Consider the following 23,236-nt stretch of genomic DNA (forward strand, 5'->3'; position numbering starts at 1 on the left):
TCGCTAGTTATGGCTGAACAGTTAATAGAGATCGAAGCGGAGGACGACTATCCGACGCCAAAGAGCGGATTACTTGGCGATCAAGGTGAAGATCTCGTAGAGGCCAAGAAAGCGACTCTAAAAATTAAGAAGAAGCGAAAGTTAGTTGCATCGATACACTCCACTGCGTTCAATTACGTTTTTTTCAAGGGGCTTGAAGATTTGTCTAGAGAATTGCAAATATGAAAGCGGTAAGAAATACTGGAAAATGTAGGGGGCATGGCTAATTAAGGTTTGATAGTGCGAAGGGTTGCTCGCAGATTTGGTTTAAAAGAAGTCAGTGAAGATGATGACTGGAATGTGTTCTGGACCGACACTTCAGTGGGTCTAGAGAGGGTGATGGACATGAAGAGATACCAGGTAACTTGTAATAGCTCTATATTACCTCAATTTTTGCTATGTAGAAAATCAACCACTTTCCTGGCATGAGTGAAATATGTCGCAAAGATCTACTGGCAAGAAACATGAACAGAATGCTAAAACTTTTCCCTAAAGAATACAAAATATTTCCTCGTTCATGGTGCTTACCTGCAGAGTAAGCTGGCTAGCCCATGATATTCTAGTATTAGTACATTGATTTCAATCAATAGCTATGGAGACTTTCAAGCTTTCTGTCGTCAGAAGAAGAATAAAACATACATTGCTAAACCAGACAGTGGATGCCAGGGAAAAGGAATTTTTGTGACAAAGAACCCTAAGGTGAGTTTAAAATTAGCCAATTGCTTTAATTTAGAAGTCTTTAACAGGATATTAAACCAGGAGAGCATATGATATGCCAACAATATCTCTCTAAGGTTAGATGCAGTCAAAGTAACAGTAATATAATGTTATAAAATTCTCTGTGTAGCCATTCATATTAGATGGGTTCAAATTTGACCTTCGTATCTATGTGTTGATTACAAGATGTGATCCATTGAGGATATTTGTGTACAAGGATGGGCTGGCAAGGTTTGCTACAGTCAAATATGTAGATCCAACTAATAGTAATGTGGTAAGTACTTAATATTGAGCTAGACAAGTTACCATTGTGTTGCTGATGACGTAGACTGATGTCTGTATGCATCTCACCAACTATGCCATCAACAAGCACAGCAAAGATTTTATACGTGATGATGAAATAGGGAGCAAGAGAAGAATTATCACAGTCAATAAATGGTTTGAAGATAACAATTATCCTGTGGACAAGATATGGGCTGATATAGAAGTAAGTTAAATGGTAGCAACTTAGTCTAGTTTAGTTGGTGTGTTGCTGTAGGATGTTATCATTAAGACGATCATTGCATGTCATCCAGTACTCAAGCATAACTATCGGTCTTGTTTTGCTGGCCACAGCAGAACTAGTGCCTGTTTTGAGATATTAGGTTTTGATGTCATGTTGGATAGGAAGTTGAAGCCATGGTTGATAGAGGTATATACATTTGGAAGAGACAACTTATTAACTATTGTTGTTGCTGGGTATAGGTGAATCACTCCCCTAGCTTCCACACTGATGCTCCTCTTGATAAAGAAGTTAAAGAGGGTCTACTCCATGACACTTTTGTGTTACTAAATTTGAACTCCAATGAGAAGAAGAGATGTATGGAAGAAGACAGGAAAAGAGTGAAGGAACGTCTACTATTTAGACACAAACCTAAAGACGTGATGTAAGTAAACTAGTCACTATTTTGTCCTTCACCAATTGTTGTGGTGTAGGGAAGATGATGAACAGTCATGTGCTAAATATGAGGAAGAACTAAAAGCATTTGAGGACTCCAATACCGGTGGCTTTAGGTTGGTTGTATTAGCTATATATATATGTGCCAACTTTACTGTTACTACCATTTGGTAGGCGTATCTATCCACAAAATAACAATGAAGAGAAATATAGCCAGCTGTTTGAACAAAGCTCTTCTCTTTGTGCTGAAACAGCTGCTTCTAAAGCTAGAAATGAATTAGTAAAGTATGTTGGTGTTGCTTAAAAACTAACTATTGTGTGTATGTAGACAACAACGTGAAGAAATTGAGAACAAAAAGAAAGAATTCCTAACAGGTAAAGCCACAAAGAGTGTTAAAAGTGACTCTTTGAGACCAGAGAGCCCAACAAGGGTGGTTGTGAAGAAGCCACTTAGAAGACATCACATGCCTTACAGGCTACCATCCACTTCACACCAGTCGGTATGGCATCATAACAATTGACTTATCTTTACTGTGCTGTTTGTAGCAATCTAATAGTAACAATCATTTTCCCCTACCTGTGTGTGAGACTACACAACCAATCAGTATAAGAGAAGATGAAGAATTACAAAGGCTTGCTGCACTGCAGCACAGAGACCATATGGTCAGGAATTCAGGACTAACTGATCACCTCCACAAGATGTTGAGTACTGTATCCAGCCCCACCCATTTGGATCAAGTGATCACACTAGAGGAATCAAAGACTAGTGCTACAGCCATAACACTGGACATATTGGACAAGGAGCTGATGTCATCACTATCTAAATCATGTCCTCCACAAACAATGCTATTATCTAGCGTTCATCCCACTCAGCTACCTGGTTACTCACCTCTTGGCTGCTACCCTCGTTATACTAGACACCCAGTACAGGCTCATCCTCTAGCTATTCAACGAGGCTTAAGTAATGATAGTACCTTCTCTAGCAAGCACATCAGTTATAGACATAGTGCACAGCCTGACCCTGGGGGTACGGGACGTAACAGCAACAACAGTAGACAGAATAATAAGAACAAAGACGAGTACCAGCAATCAGATGTCAAAAGATATCACCTTCCTCTTTGTCATGAAACATTTGGCTTGTCCATAGTGTCAGCTCCAACCCAGCTTAGCAGGGTAAATCAAGTGGCAACAACAAGACAATTACTGGATACCACTACCAGAATGCTGGATGTAAAGTTAGTAGCTAAAAAAAAAGGTACATAAAATACAAATTGTCTATTGCTGCAGGTATAATAAATCCCAATTATTCAGAGGTGTTAGCAATGAGCAGAAACTGAAGGTATTTACACAAATTGGGTGAGAATTGTATGTCACCTTATCACGTCTACAGCAAATGGATTTGCTAGCAAGTGTCTCTTCTCTCTACTCCTGATAACACCTATCATACACAATGTTTAGTTTTATATCCTTTTATTGTTATCATAAATAACAATGTGATATTACTGTGAATCTGTGGATAGTGATTTTTTAACATTCAGACTTCCCAATAAGTCATTACCAATTTGAGTATGCTGCGATAACAGTTCATGTAGTTTCTTAGTTTGCTTTACTTGTGCCAATAATTTCTTCCTCTCTTCTATTGCATTGTCCACAACCTTAATATTATCTACAAGTCTACTTGCAATGGCTAGTAATCTCTGTACATCTTCACCCTGGTCACCTTGCTGTTCATCGTCAGTATCAACACTATATACAGGTACATGCCGAGGTATACGAAAGATGTTTCGTCGACAGTAGGACTCCAACTGTTCTGCATAATGTCTACATTTCTTGTGTACCAATTCCTGCGTGCATATCATTGAAGTTAGCTGTGTCACGTGACCGTGTTATTTACCTGTTGCATTTCCCAGCAACGCTCCTTTATTTCAGCACAAGTTGATGGCTCGTCGCTAAACTCTTCCAATAGATTACTCTGTAATGCATCAATAGCATCGCTCATTGTTCCCGCCATGTTTTGATACAACTTGTAATACAAGTCGGCTGGGTTACATCCCAGCAACTGAATAAACGTAGCGTTTTCTAATTCTGCGGAATCTGCCATTATTAAGTCTTTAGCTAGCGAGTATAATGATAATAACAACAACTCCCGCCCTGCTCGAAATATAAGAATACAAAATTATTCTCTATCTAAAGCCGCACACCCACACCTTTTTTTTCAGTAGTTGTTGTTGAGTGTGTGTGTGTGTACCGTTGAAGGTGCGAATTGAGGTTGGCGAATGTCACGTACATTATTAAAAACTGAACTCTCGATACTTGAATCTCAATTTCCTAAAAGTCATGGCGTATTTCAGATGATATGTACCTCTTCAGAAGAACTGGTCTGTCAGTTTATCGACATAAAGCAAAAGAGGCACATTTTTCAATGTAACTTATCGGTACGTGTATAGTATAACAATTTGTGTGGTTAAATTCACTGACTTTTTACCTGTAGCCGAGTTACCCGCGTATCCTACCCTTGTGGACGTCAGATACCGACCACCCTTTTGTAACCGCACTAGTAGAAGACCTAAACGCTTCGGACGAAGTCAGTGTCGGGGCTAGTCACCCGGTATGTATGTAATTTGTAGGTGATAAGCTATTTACACCCGTGATAGTTGCTGTTCAAGATCAGACATCTCATTATTAAGATGTGTGGTCAATTTGGTGTGAGGGTGCCAGCAGTAGTAGCTGAGCTACTCAGTCTGGCATCATCAGCACAAGTTGAAGAGTCACCATCAGAGGATGAGGGTCAAGAAAATGACTTTGACTTGTCAGACCAGGTGATTTATCTGTGGGCTCTGTACACACCATATCATCTTGTCATGATGTTAGGATGATGACGATGATGATTATGATGAACCAGGATTGTTTGAGGAGGATTGTGACAGGTAGTATCTGAATTTGATATGAATTTAGTATAACGTGTTGGTGCTCTTAATGTAGCATTTCCTCTTTGTGATGTTGTTCTCTTTGATGTAGTGGCAATGATGATGATCATGACAGAGAGAAGATGGATGAGAAAGGTAAAGCTGTGTTAGACAGGATCAGATTGAACACACGAGATGACTACCTCAAGGTAAATATCATGACGAGGTATGTTTGTGAGTTTGTTATTGTAGGGAGCAACCAGTGGAAGCATTAGGGCTTCTGACAGATTGATGAGGGAGCTGTCAGATATTTACAAGTCTGAAAGTTATAAGAAAGGTTAGTGGTTAATGGGCTTCATGGTAATGCATTTGACAATGCACAGGAATATTTTCGGTGGAGTTGATAGACGATAATCTGTACAACTGGTACATCAAGTTATACAGGTTTGTTAGGTGAAGTGTTATTGACACAATGAGTTAGCACTTGTTGCCAGGGTTGATCCTGATAGTCCACTGGCTTCAGACATCAAGAAGTTAAAGGAAAAGGAAGGCCAAGACTACATCTTGTTACACATGTCCTTTGAGAACACCTTCCCATATACCCCTCCATTTTTGAGGGTGGTGAAGCCATTCATGACAGGAGGGTGAGATGAAATTTATAAACAGTGTAAACACTACATACAAGTTATGTCATTTCAGATATGTTCTAGCTGGTGGTGCCATCTGTATGGAACTACTTACTCCACAAGGATGGAGCAGTGTCTATGCTATAGAATCACTTATTCTACAAATCAGTGCTACATTTGTAAAGGGAAAAGGACGTATTCAATTTGGCCAGTCAAGCAAAGTGAGTGAACATAGGTGACACTGCTGTCTTTATCACTCTCTTCTCTAGTCACAGTATACTCTAGCCACGGCTCAACATGCTTACAAGTCATTGGTAAAGATACATAAAGAGAATGGATGGTTTACACCACCTAAGGATGAAGGCTGATGTCACAATTTGTGACACGCACACACAACTATAAGCAGGAGAGCTCAGAAACTGACTCTTGTAATCATTACATTTTAACTCATGTGTACTAATGGGAAAGGAGGGCAAAAAATATTACAATTTTAATAATCAAGTCATCAAAAATGATTTCACTGGTTTAATCGGCATGCATATATGGCTTGAATGCTATTTGTGACTAACATAATTAATGGAGTATGACTTGCACACAATAGGATAGCATATATGATTTCACAAGCAAATGTTAGGGAGATAAAATTATATGCTTAGGAGCTAATTACTGTGAGACAAGAGTTGTATTATATGCTTCTGGTAATGATATCAAGACAAATATATATCAAGTTAACAAATAACGTTAGTCAGACCACTCGTCATCTTCCTCCTCGTATTCAGCATCCGAGGAAGATGAATCTGTTAACAAGAACAAGTACAACATAATATTATAGCACAACGTAATAATACCTGTATCAGCAATAGCATCTTTTCTAGATGCTAAAGCCCTAGCTAAAGCTCCAGCAATCCCATCATCTTTCTTCTCTGTTGGTGCTTGTTCCTGCTCCTCTACCTACATAATATTTAACGACACACTTCTTGACCACATTAAAGGTTACCTTGTGAAGAGTTTTGCCAGCTCTAATACTCTCCATCAAGTTAGCTCTAGCATTACTAACCGCAGGCAAGTTAGAGGCCTTGTTGGACTGAGGGGGTGGAGGAGGTGGTCCCCCACTAGAAACAGAGGGGGGCCCTTCCCCACCACTAAAAACAGGAGGTGGAGGGGGTGGAGCAGGTACATTGACTGGAGGAGGAGGAGGTGGGGCTGGAACATTACCACCACCATGACGTGATGGAGGAGGGGGTGGAGCTGATCGTGATGGGGGAGGGGGTGGGGCATGCCCATGATGTGAAGGCGGCGGTGGGGGAGGGGCATTTCTGTTTGGAGGAGGTGGTGGCCCTCGGCTACTGTGTGGTGGAGGAGGAGGTGGAGCTTGACCACCACGACGACCATGTCCATGTGTTGGAAGGGGTGGGGCTTTGGTCTGCTTGCTGGCTTCTAACTGTCGATTGGCTTCCTCTATCCCTCCATGCTTCTCTACAAAGTCATAAATGAACTTTGCAGTGTTCTCATCCTTTAAATCCTTGTCACTGACTCCAACAGTATCCAGCAACTTCTTCCAGTTAGTATCGATGTTGCTACTCTGTTGTACACTTCACATAACACACAGTAACAACTAAAGGCAACAACTTACATCAAAGGCACCAGTGTTGGGATCCCAGCCAACGTGGGCCAAGTGTCTACACAACACCAGACTAGTGATATGGACTAACAACAATTACTTACTGAAAATTACTTGGACCACTAATATCAGATTTGTTGATTTTTCTCTTCTTTTTTGGTCCCTTGTTAGAAGGAGTGTGGGATGGCTCTGGGATGGTGGACATTGGTGCAGATCGTGGCGGAGGTGGGGGAACATGAGATGGTGAGTTCATTGACACATTACTAGATGGCACTGGAGGAGCACTAGGTGAAGCTGTCCTACCAGTCGTTGTATCCCTCTTCTGTTTGAGAGCTAGACACAAAAAACAGCAATATAGTACACACTAACTATATATGTGACCGGATTTGCGAAAACAGGACATAATCGCACAAGCCAAAATTTACAGTATAAAGCAATATTGAAAAAATTTCGTAAATTTTTTGAACGTCTCTTTCTTAGTGAAGGAAGGGACTAACAATACAAACCTGGATACCATCTTATTCGCCTGCTCAAGAGGAGTTCGAAACTCATTGTCTCGTTGCAGTAGACCCAAGGATACATAAGTTGTTTACGTCATGTCGAAGCAATCGTACGCGATAGGGAAGAAGCACGAGTAAGGGAAAAACTTACCCAGTAATTGATTCCCCTGTTCATGGCGAACACGATGGTGAAAATGTTAGCTCAGTACCTCAATCCGTTGGTAAGTTACAACTGTTTTTGTAAGCGCCTGTAATTTATTTTCCCTATACCTGCTGTACAAATCGATTTTTCTGTTGTTGCTACTTTGTAGGGCTGTAACTCCCAAAGTTAGTGGCATATGAAGCTGAAACTTTGCCAATGGGTACACTTGGCTAAGTAGATTATAAATATTTAATAAACAGGAATTTGAAAAATGTCCTGTTTTCGCAGATCCGGTCACATATATAGTAGTAATGATTGTCTCACTTTGTTTTCTATGCTGACGGTCTTTGATCTTTGTATCCATAGCACTGATGAACTTGTCTGCCTCCCGTTCACTGGAGAAGTTCAGGCCCACCATAAATTTCTGTAAGAAAACAAGTTAAAGCTAACATACACCACTAAGTGTACAGTAAATCAATACTCTCTAACACTCCCTGAATTAAGGACATACTAGGATTTTGGTCCCAACAGGTCTGGTCAATATATTTTAGTTTTTACCTCTGAATGAGGAAAACTTCCTTATTACAGCAACAAAATTCTTGGTCCCAAGTGTCTATTATAGTGAGGCTCCACTGTAACGCTAAAGTACGGGTCAGTAAAGCTTATACAGCTGCGAGTTGGATAGTGATAAAAATAAACCAGAACTGTCACTTACAAACAACACATAATCTCACATCTCCAGGAAAATAATGGAAACGTGGTAGACTCTTGGAATAAGTGAACTGGTTGTAGAGCTCCTGTTCCCAAACTATTGTAAATTTGTTGGCCTACATAATAACACCATATTATAGTGACATCACCCATCAGGTTGTTAGTTTACATTCAACTCCAGTAAGCGGACATAATACGACTTTCTCAAGTTGTCCTTTACAAAGCAAGCCACGCCAGTTTTATACTTAACCCATCTTTGTGGGTCAGGATGAGCGTGATACATCTGCACAACTGCTGTGGCCTTCGTCTGTGATAACAATAACGAGCCATTACATGACGATGCAAGTCAACAGTCTTCCTCACCTGACGCCTGTGTCCCAAGGCATTAAACACCAGCTCGTTTTCTTCATCTGTCAGTAATGAAGACGGCTCGTTCTGCGGAGGTGGTTGACTCATGATTATCCCAACTGAATAATGTGATAAAGGCCTTGATCAATTTGAACTACTCGTCACTGTCTAAGCATAGATCTATAAATCTATGATAGCAATTCTTTGTGCTATTAATAGCATGCCGTGTAATCGTCACGTGCCATGATATGAAACTGGCGGGTAGTTCAAGATGTATTCCCCTCACAACAATCTAGAGGAGCAGCTAAAAAAACATCGAGGTTCTTCTAATTCCAGTGGCCTCCTGTCAAATCAGTCCTCTGGAACAAAGTGAGAGTGGTGCCCAGTTAGTACAAGTTGATATTTAATATGATAAAGGTCGTTCCAGTTTCGAAAAAAGTCCATGTTGAGGCCACTGAGTTTTGAGGGAACTGTTACTCCACCGGACAATGCCACTGTACACCAGACTAGTGTAGTGAAGCACAGCGTTACCAAGTCGGTAGCTGTTGTTAAGCCACAATCTGTGCACACTATTGCAGTAGCAAGTCACGAGAAGAGTAAGCAGTTTTAAAATGTTATGGAAGGATTCTTAGCTGTAAATGCAACCAGAAATCATTAAATAATGTATGCATATACATAACAAAAAGTGTGATGCAAGCTCAAGTTTTCAAAGTGTTGAGTGGGGCCTGTTTGAAGCATTAAATATTCATACTGTGTTGATAAGATTGATGCTTTTAAAAGTTCTGTTAATGGTAAAAACTAGTTATCTCATAATTGTTTTATTTATCCAATGTGCAGAGAGTGTTGTAAGATGTTTGCTACAAGTCCAAAGTTATGCATGTACTGCATATACTTGGTTAAATACCACACTTGAGTGATTGATTTTGAAAATAAGAACTTCAACATCGTTTTCAAGCATCAAGTGGCTGGTGGATAGTTGCCGCATTGATTTTATGAACTAAGGTAATATACACCGCGGTGTTTAATCAAGTAATACAATATACTTAAATTTGTGCTAGGCCACTTAAATTTCATAAGTCTGAAAATGTTTGCGTAACCAAGCACTTCACAAAATATGCTTTCCTAGTTACCCACTGTTGTAGTAGACCATATGCACTGCCGTAATATTCTAATGACTCGTGATTTTGTAACACGTCACGACGGTGACCAAATGCAATGTGGTATGCATACAAATTTCAGTGACTGAGGAAATAGAAGTTACTAGTGCTTCATCTGGAGCAATGGATTTCTCTACTTGTATAGCAGAGTAACTAGAAAGAGGAACCATGTCCATAGTGCTAGTGGTGAGTTATAGCCTGAGCACCTGTACTTTTGTATGGGATTTACGATAGTCATTTACTGTTGATTAATCAATGCAAATTGATTTTTTTTTCATTCAATAAACAGAACATGCATATGGTCTGTAGGAACACAAATTTTGTCTAGCTGACAAGAAAACACATCTTATGTCATGCAAAGGTTTCTACAGTTTCCATTTTTGAAAATCAAAAAATTATATCAAAGACAAAATAACACTTTCATTAATGCACCCATCAATGTCACGCCTCACCCAGGTTAGGCAGGGGTGTGGATTTGCAAAACCTAAATGACAAATTCCCCACCCCTGGAGACAACTTCCACAAGTTACAAATCCCCTTGCTAAGCTATACTGGATTGAAATTTTAAATTTTGCATATCTTACAATCTACACACATCAAACAGTCTTCCCAAAATTAGGTCACAATTGTTGGTGCACCACTCCATACCTTATCTCCTTGTCATTTCTTACTAGCATCCTTCCCTGCAGCTAGTGTTGATACTACAAGTGGGAACAGCTATACAGAAAGTGACTTGATGGATGTGATGAAGAAGATTTGTGATGTGGTAGAGCAAGAAGGATTGGCTGATAGTCATGTAACATTGAAAACTTTATTACAACAAAAGTTAGCATTGAGAGTAGCAACAGTAAATAGTTGCACTATTGTACATGTATGATAGTAGAGTGGATAAGTACCACTAAGTGGGGCAAACTGTGTGTGAATGACATTTCATTTTTACAGGAGAGAAATTGAACAATCATTAGTGACATCACCATCAGCATTACAACCAGCTGCTACTCCATCCACACTTACTATTAGTCCATCCCTTCCTCCAGCCCCACTGAGTGTTACTCCAGCTCCGCCCACTGTTACTACTCCAGCACTGCGCACTGTTACTCCAACCCCATCTACTTTCTCTCCATCTCCACCCACTGTTAGTCCAGCCATCACTCTATCATCTGCATCACCAGAACTGTCCCCCGCTACCCCATTTCCTGTTGTGTCAGATTTTGTGACTAACAATGATGATGATTGGGATGATGATAACTGGGACGATGATGACTGGGAAATGGCTTGTCAATCAGTTCAATCCTCCAGTGTTACTATCACATCAAGGGCTACTACTAGTAGTGTACAAGGAAGAGCAAGTGCTGGCTCAAGGACTTTAGCAACTGTTTCCAATAATCTCAGAGGAGTGCAGTGTGACACTACACAATTCAGTGCAATGTATGCTCATTCTGAGAAATTAAGTAATGCACTGCGGCAATTTGGCTTGCAGCACTTCCGCTGTAATCAGAGGGAAGCTATGAACGCTGCCATGCTGGGCCATGATTGTTTTATATTAATGCCAACTGGTAGTGGGAAGAGTTTGTGTTACCAGCTTCCAGCTGTTGTCAGTGTTGGAGTGACCATTGTGGTGTCTCCACTACGCTCTCTGATCCAAGATCAGGTCCAAAAGTTGGCAGTCAATCTGGGAGTAAGTGGTCTGGTGTTTGAACACTACAATACTTTGTGTTACTGCTGTTGCAGGTGAATGCTGCACATTTGTCTGGTGAAGTAGATAGCCAACTAGAGACAGCAATATATTTGGCACTGGCACAGAAAACCCCAGAAGTGAAGTTACTCTATGTGACACCAGAAAAGGTAGTTAAGAGTAAATAGGGTTGTTAACCATGTGCGTTATAGTTGAGTGCCAGCAACAAACTGATGAAAGCCTTAGACAGTTTACATCAACGTAAGGTGCTGGAGAGGTTTGTGATTGATGAGGCCCACTGCATCAGTTCTGTAAGTTATCAGTATTTATCTGATCTATTGTGGTGAAACTGTTTTAGTGGGGTCATGACTTTCGTCCAGATTACAAGAAGCTTAGCCAGCTAAGAGACCGGTTTAACTCAGTCCCAATAATGGCTCTTACAGCTACAGCCACTCCTCGTGTCAGGAAGGACATCCTCAACCAACTGAGGTTGAGACAACCCAAGTGGTCTGTGGATGTCTGACACTTGCTATTGTTTGATAGTAACTGTTACAGGTTTGTACAGAGTTTTAATCGCCCGAATCTCAAGTACATTGTTGCAATAAAGCGGCCCAAGAATATTGTTCAAGACATGATCGATCTAATCAATAGTCAGTTTGCTGGACAGTCAGGAATTATTTACTGCTTGTCTCGGTAAGTTAACATGTTCAAAACAGTGTCAGTGAATAAAGTTTACAGGAAGGACTGTGAGTCAGTTAGTCAAGAACTCAACAAGGCTAATATTAGTTCGTTGCCCTACCATGCTGGGCTAAAGGACATGGACAGAGTGGTAGTACAAGAACGGTGGGTGAGGGAGAGAAGATGCAAGGTGAGAGATGTTGTCTAGCAACTTCAATTAAATATTCTTCAGGTGATATGTGCAACGATTGCATTTGGTATGGGAATAGACAAGCCTGATGTCAGATTTGTATTCCATCATGCCTTACCAAAGTCAGTGGAGGGTTATTATCAGGAGTCTGGTCGTGCAGGCCGAGATGGCCACCCTGCTACTTGTATGTTGTATTACCATTATGGTGATGTCAGCAGGATCAAGAGAATGATTAGAAATGAGGGGACTTATGAACAGCAGAGAGTACACATTGAAAATGTCCATCATGTAGTACAATATTGTGAGAACCACTCTGATTGTAGGCGGGCACAATTACTGCACTATTTTGCTGAGGAATTTGATCCTGCAATGTGTAAGGAAGACATGAGGAGTGTATGTGACAACTGTGCACAGTCTGCACCATATGAAACTGAGGATGTGACAGAGAAGGCCAGCTTGATCGTGGACAGTATCAGGCAGGTGTGCAGGAGCAAAGACAATCAGTTTACTCTACTTCACTACCTTGATGTGTTCAGGGGTTCCTCCAGTAATAAGGTAGTATCATCAGGCCACCAGTCACTGCCAATGTTTGGTAAGGGAGCCAACATGTCAAGAACTGACTTGGAACGATTGCTCCATCTACTGATCACATCTGGTTACTTGGAGGAGAGCCTTCATACAGGCAGCCATGACACAGTGGTGTCTTACATTAAGGTTGGAAGAGAGGCAGTTAATTTAGGCAGGACCAATAATAAGATCACACTCCTCACTAAGAAGAATAACAAAAAACCAACCACCGCTGGTGACAGCAGTAAGAAGAAGAGATCTTCAGGTGGTCAGACCAAGAAGAAATCAGTGAAGGAGAACAAGTCACCATATTGGACAGGTACTACTAATAAGAGGAGCTCTTCGAGTTCATCTGGTCAACCTCTGGCTACTGCTAATAATGAAGATGACTTTGAGCAGCCTAGCAGTAGTAAGAAACTACACCTAATACCATTCAAGGTCACCTAGTAGTTGGTGGACATTATAATTAAGTAATGATCAATTCCATGTGAATACATTTATTATTTACAAAATGACAGTATAGTTAGTGGTATATATACAATGTCAGTTGAGGTTGTTGATGATTTCTTGTGTATATTCTGAACACTTGGCAGTTCCTTTTAAGTCTCCAGTGATGACCTGTTCAAGACAACAATGTGACTGTTGATTTTGTTAGTTGAAGAACCTTGTTTGTTCGTTGATGTGATGGGTCAGCTAAATGATTCCTTTCAAAAGGTATAGCAAAGTGACTAGGTAAATCAAAGGGGGCTTAGCCTCTGAAGATTGAGTAAGATAACTAATACAGCAGTTTTGTATACAGTAGGTACTAGGCCATACCTATTAATTTTGAAAGTTGTTGACTGACCTTATGAATGCTTAGAAATTAATTTGCAAAAATACTCTAATAGAACAGTCATTGAAATTTTTGATCTCAACATAATAGAGGTGAACCCTTAAAACCAGTACCCTCCACGATATAGCTACCAAAACTTCATTGACATCTATAGCTCATTAGCTACTACCTATATCTGTTTCTATAGTGCTGTGGCTTTTAACTAGCAGACAGTGCAGTATAATGTTTTTTTAAATATGACCTACTGATCTGTTTTAATATGGTTTGTGACCAGAAATCATAAGTTTAGCTGTACTTTTTTTCCTTGCCTACCAACCAACCCATTTTGTTGTAATAAAAAGTCTGAGTAATAACTTTTCAAATAGGCATGGCCTTATCTGAACAATACAAATGACTGTTCTATTAGAGTAGTTAAGCAGAACTCTATAAATTAATGGGATTCACTTATCTGAACACCATAGGTGTTCAAATAATGGAGGACCCACTTAATGATTTAATAAAGACCTCCTGGATCACTACTAGAGGGTAAAAATTGGTATATCCTAACATGAACTGATATTGAGTGTGTGTGTAGTGAAATACCTTTTCTTCACGGATAGTTTTAAACACTGCATCTTCAATTCTGCTGGCATGTTCTTGTAGGTCGATATGACGCAACATCATGATAGCACTGAGTAGTAGTGCTGTTGGGTTAGCTTTATCTTGTCCAGCTATGTCTGGAGCTGTGCCATGGACCTGTGGTGTACATGTGTGTGCCATTAGTCAGCTTTCAATTTCTGTAGGCACAATGCAGTATTCGATTTAAAGGAAAATACCTATATGTGTGTACTATCCTGTAGGGCAATCAAATATTTAACCCTTCAAAGTAAAACCAAGAGTTCATAATATATATACTGAGGAGAGTATCCTACTCTCATATACCCCTGTAGAAGGGCGTATCGTGAAAGTTATGACGTAACAACAAGATGCTGTGGTTAGTGACATATGGGGAGCCACAAAAGTGCAAGAATTGTTAGCACCATTTCACACTCGCGATGCTCAGGATAGCTGTATTCGCAAATGGCCTAGTAAGAAACGCCTACGAAGTGGTCTTAACCCATGAAGGAACGATTGTAGTTCGGTGAGAAACGCTTAGAGCTGGAGTTAATTTGGTTGCTAGCGACGTTGTTAGGTACGCGTTCAATCGATACCATGTTCAACTAATGACATCATTAATTATACAAAGAAAAACGGGCAAACTCAGAAGTGCTACATCATAACTTCATGATACGCCCTTCTACAGGGGTATATGAGAGTAGGACACTCTCCTCAGTACATGTATTATGAACTTTTGGTAAAACTTATCCAAATGATTGCTTTATTATGGTAATTGAATGTTTTATTAGAGCATCTCAAGAATGTTCTCTTATTGATTTCCAACCTTAGAAATATTGAGATACAGCATTATAGACAGTCCCCAATTATTTGAATAACTGAGGATACACTTATACATATTCCTTACCGCCTCAAAAAGAGCAACTCCATCAAAGCCAATATTACCACTAGGTGTCACCCCTAGCCCTCCAACCAGACCAGCACACAGATCACTATCATCAGCAATACAATAGTATTATTACATGTAGTTAGTGTAGTCACCTTAAGATGTCACCATACAGGTTGGGCATCACCAGCACATCCAGTTGAGTTGGGTCTTGAACCAACTAAGGACAAGGTACAATGTTAACAATGACAAGATGAAACTACATTACATTTAAGCAACATGTATCCAGAAACATTTCATGGTATTCAACGTCAGAGTACTTCTCTGCCATATCCCGACAACAAGACAAAAACAAACCATCTGTCATGCGCCTATACATGTGAAAGAAGGTTCTAACATTTCAAGCTAAGGTAGCTTACATTATGTTGGCCTTATGTACTGCAGTAACTGTTTTCCTGTTATTGTTACGAGCATATTGGAAGGCAAATTCTGCTACTCGTTGTGAGGCTTCACGTGTGATTAGTTTGATACTCTGCACTACTCCATCCACTACCTATTATTATTATTATTTATAAAGGCAGTAGCTCTGATATGTTCTGCTATCAAACCTCATGTTCGATTCCAGAATATTCACCTTCAGTGTTCTCCCTAATTGTGACCAGGTCCACATCAGAATAAGCTGTCTGATATCCTTCAATTGATCGACATGGCCTCAAGTTTGCAAATAAATTAAATGTTCTTCTCAGAGTAAGATTCAACGATACAGCACCTTTACCAATTTGTGTCTCTAAGGGTCCTGTACACACAATAGTCAGAGTTGTGTATATACATAATTAACATGTGGTAACCTTTTAGTCCAATCTTGTTCCTCTTCATTGACTGGATACACTCATCAGGTACAGTTGTATGACCATCAGGTAACACAATTGGCTTGACGTTCACCTTCTCCCATGCCACCGGTACCTGCACCACCATCTATTAAACCATGAAACTTGATAGCAGACGCACCTTGGCAGCAGCAAAAATATCTTGTACAGCAGCAGATATTTCTGGACCTATGCCATCTCCCTCAATAAGAGTAACTGTTTGGGTCTGAAAGTGCAAGTGTTTACGAGATTATATTAACAAAATATTGATACAGACTACAGAATAATTCAGGTCACTAGTTAGAGAATTATACTTACTGTTGTTGACAAGTGCTGCCTTTTAGGAGCAGAAAAGCTCCTCAAATTACCAAGCAACCTCGTATACCTCCCCAGTACGTTCATATCGCCGCCAATCACTTAGGTAGGCATTATATAGACCAAATACTCTAATAAATCTGTGCACACTTTAATGGTAGAGAACAGAATTCAAGAAGACATTTTGAAGCTTTTCGGCAACGGAGATGATGCAGTGAAAACGTACGAAGAAATCCTTGAAGGGTTGAATGATAAAACGTTGGAAGAAGCGACTTTACAGGTGAGCACATGCACGTGATTACATTTGTTCCAGCTGGTCTATCACTGAATGTACAGACTTCGTTAGATAACCTTGTGCCGCTAGGAAAATTGGGAAATAAGTTGTTTAGTACTAAATCAGTGTACTGGCTTACATCTGAATTTGCTACTACACAAAAAGCTACACCTACTCGAGTGAGCTGACTACCAGCATGTATATGTAAACTAGTTGTAACATGACATTGTAGCGAGTGAGTGGAGAGCGTAAAGGTATCAGACGACCATTTGTATCACCAGTAGTTCCTTCAGCAAAAAAGATTTGTCTGCAAGATGATGAAATAAAGTCAGCTGGTGCCAGTAGCAGCAGCAGAAGTCTTCTACTGGAGAGGAGACAGTTACAGGAAAAAATCAAAGAACAAGAAGTGATGTTACAGCAGTTGAAGAACGCTGATGAGACAGAAAAGGTGAGTGTTCATCATAATTGTGTATATTCACTTTACTACTAGTCAGGAGAACTGGATAGGCTCATAAAAAAATGGAGGACGGTTAGCCAGCAAGCAGCTGAGCAGTTGCTAGAGAAAGTTCAGGGGGTACCTCCACCCAGTATGGGAGAAATGCTACATCACTTACACATTGACCCTGAACTAATACACTATAATGAGGAGGATGAAACATTTTACTGATCCACCTATGTTAGGTTTAAACTGTTAATAATGTGAATTACAATTTGGTCAGTTGATTCAGTAATGTCACATTGAAGAACATTTTCTTCTTTGTCAGGCAGTTCTAGAACTGTGAGCTGCGACTCTAGCAGTGAAGTTGGCATAAAGTGTCCACTTCTGGCATCAAGTCGAGATGCTATCACATCAGCTGAACCATGTAGGAAGACTAACTTGCAATGTTGATCCAAGCTGTTACCATTTCCTGACTGGTTACCAGTAAGTAGTACTCTCCTGTACGACTTCTTCAGAGCAGAACAAGCTAGTATTCCATCCTGATTGTCCCCATGCCATCTAGATAGGAATTTTTAAAAAATCCTCCCCAACAGTTTCAGCAAGTGTATTTACATGTATAGCTGTTATGTTTATCCCACTGGGAACCTGCAATGCAAGAAGGGCTATATAACAGGGTCATGGAGTCTAAGTTAAAACTTTGTTGAATGCAGAGAAAAATCTCACAGTGGACTTGATCCTGAGACAGCTTGTAATCTAAGCAAGTGCCATTGTAATATAGGCCCCATCATGAAGCACCCATTTCCACTGAGCAGGGATTGATGTACTCTAATAGAACAATCATATGTCATAATGGAGAAGTTGAACAAACTTCCACTTTCCAAATGCATGCCCCCTGCCAGAAATGTATCTACAGTGGAACCTGTTACGCAGGATGCTTAAAAAAAAAAAGAGGACACCTGTGAAATCTGGCTTGTAATGGTCTCAAAGAATCCCTTAGCATATAAGAAAATAACTTTTGGTTGGCTCTAAAGTGTCCTTAATATACAGGTTCCACTGTAGATATCACTGCTAGCAACTGTGTATGATATCAATATTACAGACTAGGGACCTGGGCAATATTATTGTTGGTTATTAAAAAATTTTATGTGGTCACAGGGCTAGACTGAGATACAGTAACATGGTTCATTATTTATAAGAATATAGAGAGCCACTTTATATGCACCTATCAATGTAATCCCTGACTACCACTAATACAGGCTAAAGGTGGGGATTTGCATCACTGAAAATTACAATTCCCCACCTACCGGGGAAGTACTGGCGATGCAAATCCCCGGAATACCGGGGATTTGTATAGTTGTATGGCATTAGTCTAATGATGAGTTGGTTCAAGTGGATTCTAGTATGAACGTAATAGCTAGCACCCGAGACACTCCTTCCAAAACTGAAAGCAATACCTTTGCTGTCTGAGTGAATTTCTTTAATGAAGACAAATCCCCACTATGTCGGGAAATTTAGCGATCAATTCCCCTACCTTTCCCCACCCTCAGCCCATATCAGTAGTAGTTGGGCATTACATTGATAGGCGCATTACAGCCCTCTATATGTGCTGATGCATACTTCGCAAGCATTATGTGCAGTAACCGCAACCAAGGCCATCGATCCTCATCTGTTAGTGGTTCTCCACGAGCCATTTTACTAATATTACTCTCTGGGTGATATTTATCTGCATCCTCAAACCGCCAATGTAGCTGAAAGGTTTAGAGGTCACGTGATATTACACAAAATAAAACAGTAACCTTACTTTACTTGATAACGACAAGCCGGTTGCTGTCCTGTAAACGAACCAGACATTAGTAACCAGAACACCAGATATCAACTAACTTTCCACATCCACACACTCCAAAGAGAATTATTATCATGAGTCACGTGGTCCAGTTGTATCTGCCTGTAGTTGGGTGCTCTATTAGAATACTTTGTGTAGATTAAAATGTTGCGCTAGCAATGAACCCGATAGTGAGTGGTTGGTATGAGTCTACCGAGTCCAGATCATACTTTAATTCTTTGCTGAAAAGAAATAGGAGAAGAACATTTGGTATTTTAGAGAAGCCCAACATCGATCCATCTCTCCCTGAACTGAAATCAGTAAAATACAAAGTGTTTTTAGTTGGTAAAGCTGCAGTTGGCAAGACCAGCACAGTAGCGAGATTATCAGGACGAGATGTCCCCGTCAATCACGAGGAGACGTTAGGAGTGCACACTACTAACGTCTACTGGCCAGTCAAGGTGATTGTGATGACAAGGTGCTGCTGATATGTTATGTGTGGTGTTGGTAGTTGAAGGAGACTGAAGAGGTGGTGATGTATGATCTGGAAATGTGGGAAACTGGTGAACGCTACCTTCACAAGTTTGACTACATCTTGCCAGCATGTGTCAGGAGCTGTGATGCCATCTTATTCTTCTTCTCAATCACTGACAGGTGTGTTTAGTTAAGTGCTTTGGAAAGATGGGGCTTTCCCTGATGGTGCCCCAACACCATGTATAGTCTTGCAAGCCAGGAGAGCATGGATGTGGAGGAAAATGTCTGGTAACAATCACCAGTATTTTGTTTGCAGGTGCAACATAATATTGTGGTTTTCCAGGCAGAGTATTGTTGTGCATCCTTAGTAATACTCGTTCTATCCCAAGTGGTGGTGTCATGTCATTTTATGTGCCAACTGTATTGATTGACTTTTCCAGAAGTTTGGCAGTGTTGATGTAAAAGTGGCAAATGTTACTAGACAGGTTTTTTCCATACCCACGCACGCACGGAAAAAACCAGCTATGCTCATAGGTTGGTCACCTTTAAGGTCACTATACTGTTGCTGTGCAGATATGCTAGTGGACATTTATTTAATTTCTATAGGCTGAACTGTCCACTAGTATATCTGCAAGTGTAGATGTGACCTTCCTTGTTTCTAATTTTTCTTTGTACTTGTTTGATTACATTATTGTGCCACACATACTGCAAGGAATGGTGCCAGTCTTATAAGTTAAGTTTGTGTCTGAATGCATGCCCCAACTATCAATCAATTACTGAAAAATAAAGTAGCCATTACAAATAATAGGAGGTTTCATTTTCAGTCTGTAGCAATAGGTAGTAACTTCTGTACTGTCTGTTGAAACACTTGTGACTCAGATATGAGTTGACAATCAAGAATCAAAGGATCTTTAGATGGAAATAAGTAATCAGAGTAGTTTCACCAATCAAAATCCTTGCTCCTGGTCACAAGTGTATCAGAGTGAAAGTAACTACCCTTTGTGTAGTCTTAGCCATTATTGAATTATGCCTGTCTGAAGGCATCAGTAGCAAGTTAGGCACTCAACGGAGACTGCATAAAAATTTATTTAGAATTTCAAAGCTAAGCATTTCGAGTTGTACAGAAGGTACATTTGAGCTTATGCCTAACTTTTACTGCCAAAGCACCACTAACGTATTGTGAGAATTGTTACTGGTCAATATATTTGTGAAAATGATCCCTATTATACAGTACTACTCTACTGTTATATGGTGCTGTCAAGTGCAGCTGACATATTTTCTGACCTTTTGAATTAGAGAATAAAAAAGTTTGTGAAATGTAACATTGAATTGGTATGGCCTGAATACTCACTAATATAATAACTAGGGATCTAAGCAATAAAAAGTAGTGAAACAAGATAATATGAATGATGGCGAGAAACATTGGCATGCTATATATAACAATAATATTATTTTGTTCAATGCCAAAGTAGATGTAATACCATCATTCATATATCTTGTTTCACTACTTTTTATTGTTTGGATCTCTACTTCCATTTTAAATTAATAGTTTGCTTAGCTTTTCTGTTATAACATATACGTAGCTATGATATGCACACATGACTGTTCTATTAGAATATAGCACAGGTGACTGCTTTGTTGAGTGAGAGAGATTTGGTCACAATGTCCATGCCATCATAAGCACAGCTACCCCCAATAAGGGGAATGATCTGATTGTCATTAGATCATTAAGGGGTGTGGTTACCATATTTGAGTTTAAAAGGTGTGGTCTCTGCTCAATCATTATTAGCCCAGCTCGACTGTTAAGGGCATGCCTGCCTGACCACAGTCACAAGGCTAGTGACTAAATGACACAACATACTGCCACCATTTTATGCCACAATGCTTAACTATGTGCTTATGGTGACTCCAATGAGTGTTTGTCCTTAGCATCTTGTTTTTCGTTTCATCTTCAGTCATGCTGGTTGTCATCTTCTTCATACAACAAAACCATACCGAGGCATTAATATTCTGTATCGACACTTTTTCTTTCGGAGCATATTTAGATTATTTGAAGTCCTTGTGTTAAGACACCAAATAGATACCTGTAGCTGCACGATAGGTTTGATCTGACCAAAAATATAGATTTTGTTGTCTTTTTAAAATTCAATATTTGGCTTCATGTTGAATATTTGGCTTCGTGTTTCTTTTTAACAACAATAGGTCCTGCCCATCCACACACATTACACTCTTCAGCCACTTCATACTTTGCTTGATCAAAGTGGTGAAATGTGCTGTGTTTTCCGTACTATGGATCTACTGTGTGCACGTGCCTTGGTAGTTCTGTTAGGCACATGGATAAGCTTGATTGTACCACCATTGTAGAAGAAATAGTATGGTAGGCTAGTGAAATGAATGTATCTGTGACTGTTCTACTATAGTGTATTGATCTTTTGCAGCACCACTGACCTAGTTGTCCATGTATAACACTTTGAGTCTGCATGTTATGAATGTAATACTGTGATGCCTAAATCCCACACACACAAATTGTACATAGCATTTCCCATCTTAAAGTTGTCTGAATTTATTCTTTCTCCTCCTTACAGGCACAGTTGGGAAGACCTTCCTCATTTGGTTAGTTATAACTACTACTACTGACAGATCATTGAAATACTTTAGATTACAAGAACAATACCAGCCGAATTTGATGGTGTTAAGTTGGCAGTAGGAACCAGGTTGGTAACTAGCTATGTCAGTTGTCATGGTATCAAGCACTCTACAGGTTTGACTGTGCATCACGAGAGGTATCTCACTCTGAGATGCAACAGTTTGTGACCGAACATGGTGTAAACATCTTACCGACACAAAATGTCAACAGTCCAAGACTGAAAGATTCAGAATTTCCTGATGGGCGTATAGGACTATTGGTAGGTGACATTATTATTACTAGCTGAGTGATAACTTAACATGTAGGAGACCGGACCATTTATGGAAACACTGATTACGAGAATACTGCAACATCGTTATTACAAGGATCATGCAACTTCAGACATTGTATGACTACAACAGTACAAACCATGTAATGTATACCGCAAAGACAATCATTTCATCATAATACAGTACAGATCTGGGGTTCAGCAAGGTGGCAGGGTATATAGTAGGTAACCCCCTGTAGCGCACCCCCCCCCCCCCCCCCCCCCCACATACACACACACACACAATATTATAGATATTCTAGTGTAAATAACATGCTCAACTGCTTAGAATGGGAATCCCTTGAACACAGAAGAACTAAGTCTACTATTATCATGTTCTACAAAATCATCAACAATATTGTTTCAGCTGACTTTTCCAATTATCTTCATAGAAGCTTTACCAGGACAAGAGGTCATCAAATGAGATTTATGACTATTCCTGCTAAAAGAAACACCTACTATCACTCCTTCTTACCCACAGTTATTCAACTATGGAACTCTCTGTCTGAAGAAACAGTTAATTCTCCTAACTTACATTCATTTATTAAGTGTATGTTAACTTGATATGCACTACACTCATATTTGAGTCTTGCATAACAAAAATTAAATTAGTATTTTATGTTTCAGGAACTGAAATTTTTGTAGTTTATTGCACAAATATCTAAACATTATGCTTTCTTTTCAATAAGTGGTCTCCATTGCATTGAACAAGATCTGTAGAGATCAGTGACAATCAGTTAATGAGCTTATTGTCATAACATTATAGCATACAAAGGACCATGTGCATTTAATTTGCAGGTTTTTAAACTAACTGGAGAATTCTCAAGTGTTAAATGGGGTGACTGTTCTATTAGAGTATTTGCTGACTGCTGGGGGCACGTGCCTCCATACCCCCCGGGATTCGTCACTGTAATCAGAGATAATATAATATAATTTACTATATTATCTCTGCTGTAATACACTGTG

General features: G+C 39.8%; 9 protein-coding genes across 11 annotated transcripts; 5 read left to right on the forward strand and 4 right to left on the reverse strand.

Moving 5' to 3' along the window:
- The first annotated feature begins 5 nt into the window (after nucleotides 1-5).
- On the forward strand, nucleotides 6-3,190 carry LOC136261869 (tubulin polyglutamylase ttll6-like). Its single transcript, XM_066055953.1, has 16 exons — nucleotides 6-140; nucleotides 190-230; nucleotides 281-399; nucleotides 444-574; nucleotides 630-738; nucleotides 786-833; nucleotides 887-1,030; nucleotides 1,085-1,243; nucleotides 1,295-1,447; nucleotides 1,501-1,682; nucleotides 1,732-1,809; nucleotides 1,868-1,978; nucleotides 2,022-2,193; nucleotides 2,240-2,928; nucleotides 2,981-3,032; nucleotides 3,084-3,190. Exons 1-16 carry the CDS (start codon nucleotides 10-12, stop codon nucleotides 3,123-3,125), a joined length of 2,361 nt encoding a protein of 786 aa, XP_065912025.1. The 5' UTR covers nucleotides 6-9; the 3' UTR covers nucleotides 3,126-3,190.
- LOC136261894 (uncharacterized) lies at nucleotides 3,147-3,887 on the reverse strand. The gene is made up of 2 exons (XM_066055984.1): nucleotides 3,588-3,887; nucleotides 3,147-3,537 (listed from the first exon to the last, which is right to left on the reverse strand). The coding sequence occupies exons 1-2, from the start codon at nucleotides 3,792-3,794 to the stop codon at nucleotides 3,193-3,195; spliced, it is 552 nt and encodes a 183-aa protein (XP_065912056.1). The 5' UTR covers nucleotides 3,795-3,887; the 3' UTR covers nucleotides 3,147-3,192.
- On the forward strand, nucleotides 3,861-5,740 carry LOC136261882 (ubiquitin-conjugating enzyme E2 Q2-like). Its single transcript, XM_066055971.1, has 10 exons — nucleotides 3,861-4,128; nucleotides 4,185-4,301; nucleotides 4,348-4,512; nucleotides 4,565-4,620; nucleotides 4,712-4,808; nucleotides 4,852-4,936; nucleotides 4,983-5,043; nucleotides 5,094-5,243; nucleotides 5,299-5,446; nucleotides 5,495-5,740. Exons 1-10 carry the CDS (start codon nucleotides 3,970-3,972, stop codon nucleotides 5,591-5,593), a joined length of 1,137 nt encoding a protein of 378 aa, XP_065912043.1. The 5' UTR covers nucleotides 3,861-3,969; the 3' UTR covers nucleotides 5,594-5,740.
- Nucleotides 5,741-5,905: 165 nt separating this feature from the next.
- Nucleotides 5,906-8,790, reverse strand: LOC136261879 (actin nucleation-promoting factor WASL-like). The gene is made up of 9 exons (XM_066055966.1): nucleotides 8,563-8,790; nucleotides 8,369-8,506; nucleotides 8,223-8,315; nucleotides 7,813-7,912; nucleotides 6,951-7,179; nucleotides 6,859-6,904; nucleotides 6,223-6,807; nucleotides 6,074-6,176; nucleotides 5,906-6,022 (listed from the first exon to the last, which is right to left on the reverse strand). The coding sequence occupies exons 1-9, from the start codon at nucleotides 8,653-8,655 to the stop codon at nucleotides 5,967-5,969; spliced, it is 1,443 nt and encodes a 480-aa protein (XP_065912038.1). The 5' UTR covers nucleotides 8,656-8,790; the 3' UTR covers nucleotides 5,906-5,966.
- On the forward strand, nucleotides 8,761-13,397 carry LOC136261867 (recQ-like DNA helicase BLM). 3 transcript variants are annotated; one of them, XM_066055949.1, is made up of 10 exons: nucleotides 8,761-8,916; nucleotides 8,965-9,143; nucleotides 10,379-10,529; nucleotides 10,647-11,382; nucleotides 11,436-11,549; nucleotides 11,592-11,690; nucleotides 11,738-11,886; nucleotides 11,935-12,072; nucleotides 12,118-12,247; nucleotides 12,290-13,397. In XM_066055949.1, exons 1-10 carry the CDS (start codon nucleotides 8,819-8,821, stop codon nucleotides 13,259-13,261), a joined length of 2,766 nt encoding a protein of 921 aa, XP_065912021.1. In that variant the 5' UTR covers nucleotides 8,761-8,818; the 3' UTR covers nucleotides 13,262-13,397. The 3 variants fall into 3 exon arrangements, with proteins under 3 accessions (XP_065912021.1, XP_065912022.1, XP_065912023.1); XM_066055950.1 differs by having other exon boundaries at nucleotides 10,394-10,529; XM_066055951.1 differs by lacking the exon at nucleotides 8,761-8,916 and adding an exon at nucleotides 9,385-9,549 and having other exon boundaries at nucleotides 9,002-9,143.
- Nucleotides 13,254-16,471, reverse strand: LOC136261883 (isocitrate dehydrogenase [NAD] subunit alpha, mitochondrial-like). The gene is made up of 10 exons (XM_066055972.1): nucleotides 16,311-16,471; nucleotides 16,135-16,218; nucleotides 15,975-16,089; nucleotides 15,735-15,922; nucleotides 15,546-15,679; nucleotides 15,395-15,497; nucleotides 15,282-15,346; nucleotides 15,148-15,232; nucleotides 14,229-14,381; nucleotides 13,254-13,432 (listed from the first exon to the last, which is right to left on the reverse strand). Exons 1-10 carry the CDS (start codon nucleotides 16,392-16,394, stop codon nucleotides 13,358-13,360), a joined length of 1,086 nt encoding a protein of 361 aa, XP_065912044.1. The 5' UTR covers nucleotides 16,395-16,471; the 3' UTR covers nucleotides 13,254-13,357.
- LOC136261891 (uncharacterized) lies at nucleotides 16,401-17,304 on the forward strand. Its single transcript, XM_066055981.1, has 4 exons — nucleotides 16,401-16,587; nucleotides 16,644-16,760; nucleotides 16,814-17,029; nucleotides 17,072-17,304. The coding sequence occupies exons 1-4, from the start codon at nucleotides 16,462-16,464 to the stop codon at nucleotides 17,246-17,248; spliced, it is 636 nt and encodes a 211-aa protein (XP_065912053.1). The 5' UTR covers nucleotides 16,401-16,461; the 3' UTR covers nucleotides 17,249-17,304.
- On the reverse strand, nucleotides 17,240-19,005 carry LOC136261896 (probable gluconokinase). The gene is made up of 4 exons (XM_066055985.1): nucleotides 18,902-19,005; nucleotides 18,822-18,852; nucleotides 18,638-18,768; nucleotides 17,240-17,578 (listed from the first exon to the last, which is right to left on the reverse strand). Exons 1-4 carry the CDS (start codon nucleotides 18,937-18,939, stop codon nucleotides 17,254-17,256), a joined length of 525 nt encoding a protein of 174 aa, XP_065912057.1. The 5' UTR covers nucleotides 18,940-19,005; the 3' UTR covers nucleotides 17,240-17,253.
- On the forward strand, nucleotides 18,934-22,921 carry LOC136261887 (ciliogenesis and planar polarity effector 2-like). The gene is made up of 7 exons (XM_066055976.1): nucleotides 18,934-19,303; nucleotides 19,354-19,496; nucleotides 21,902-21,929; nucleotides 21,975-22,030; nucleotides 22,078-22,222; nucleotides 22,269-22,349; nucleotides 22,663-22,921. The coding sequence occupies exons 1-7, from the start codon at nucleotides 19,022-19,024 to the stop codon at nucleotides 22,714-22,716; spliced, it is 789 nt and encodes a 262-aa protein (XP_065912048.1). The 5' UTR covers nucleotides 18,934-19,021; the 3' UTR covers nucleotides 22,717-22,921.
- The last annotated feature ends 315 nt before the right edge of the window (nucleotides 22,922-23,236 follow it).

The sequence above is a fragment of the Dysidea avara genome, chromosome 7 (genome assembly GCF_963678975.1).
Source record: "Dysidea avara chromosome 7, odDysAvar1.4, whole genome shotgun sequence".
Taxonomy (NCBI): Eukaryota; Metazoa; Porifera; class Demospongiae; order Dictyoceratida; family Dysideidae; genus Dysidea; species Dysidea avara.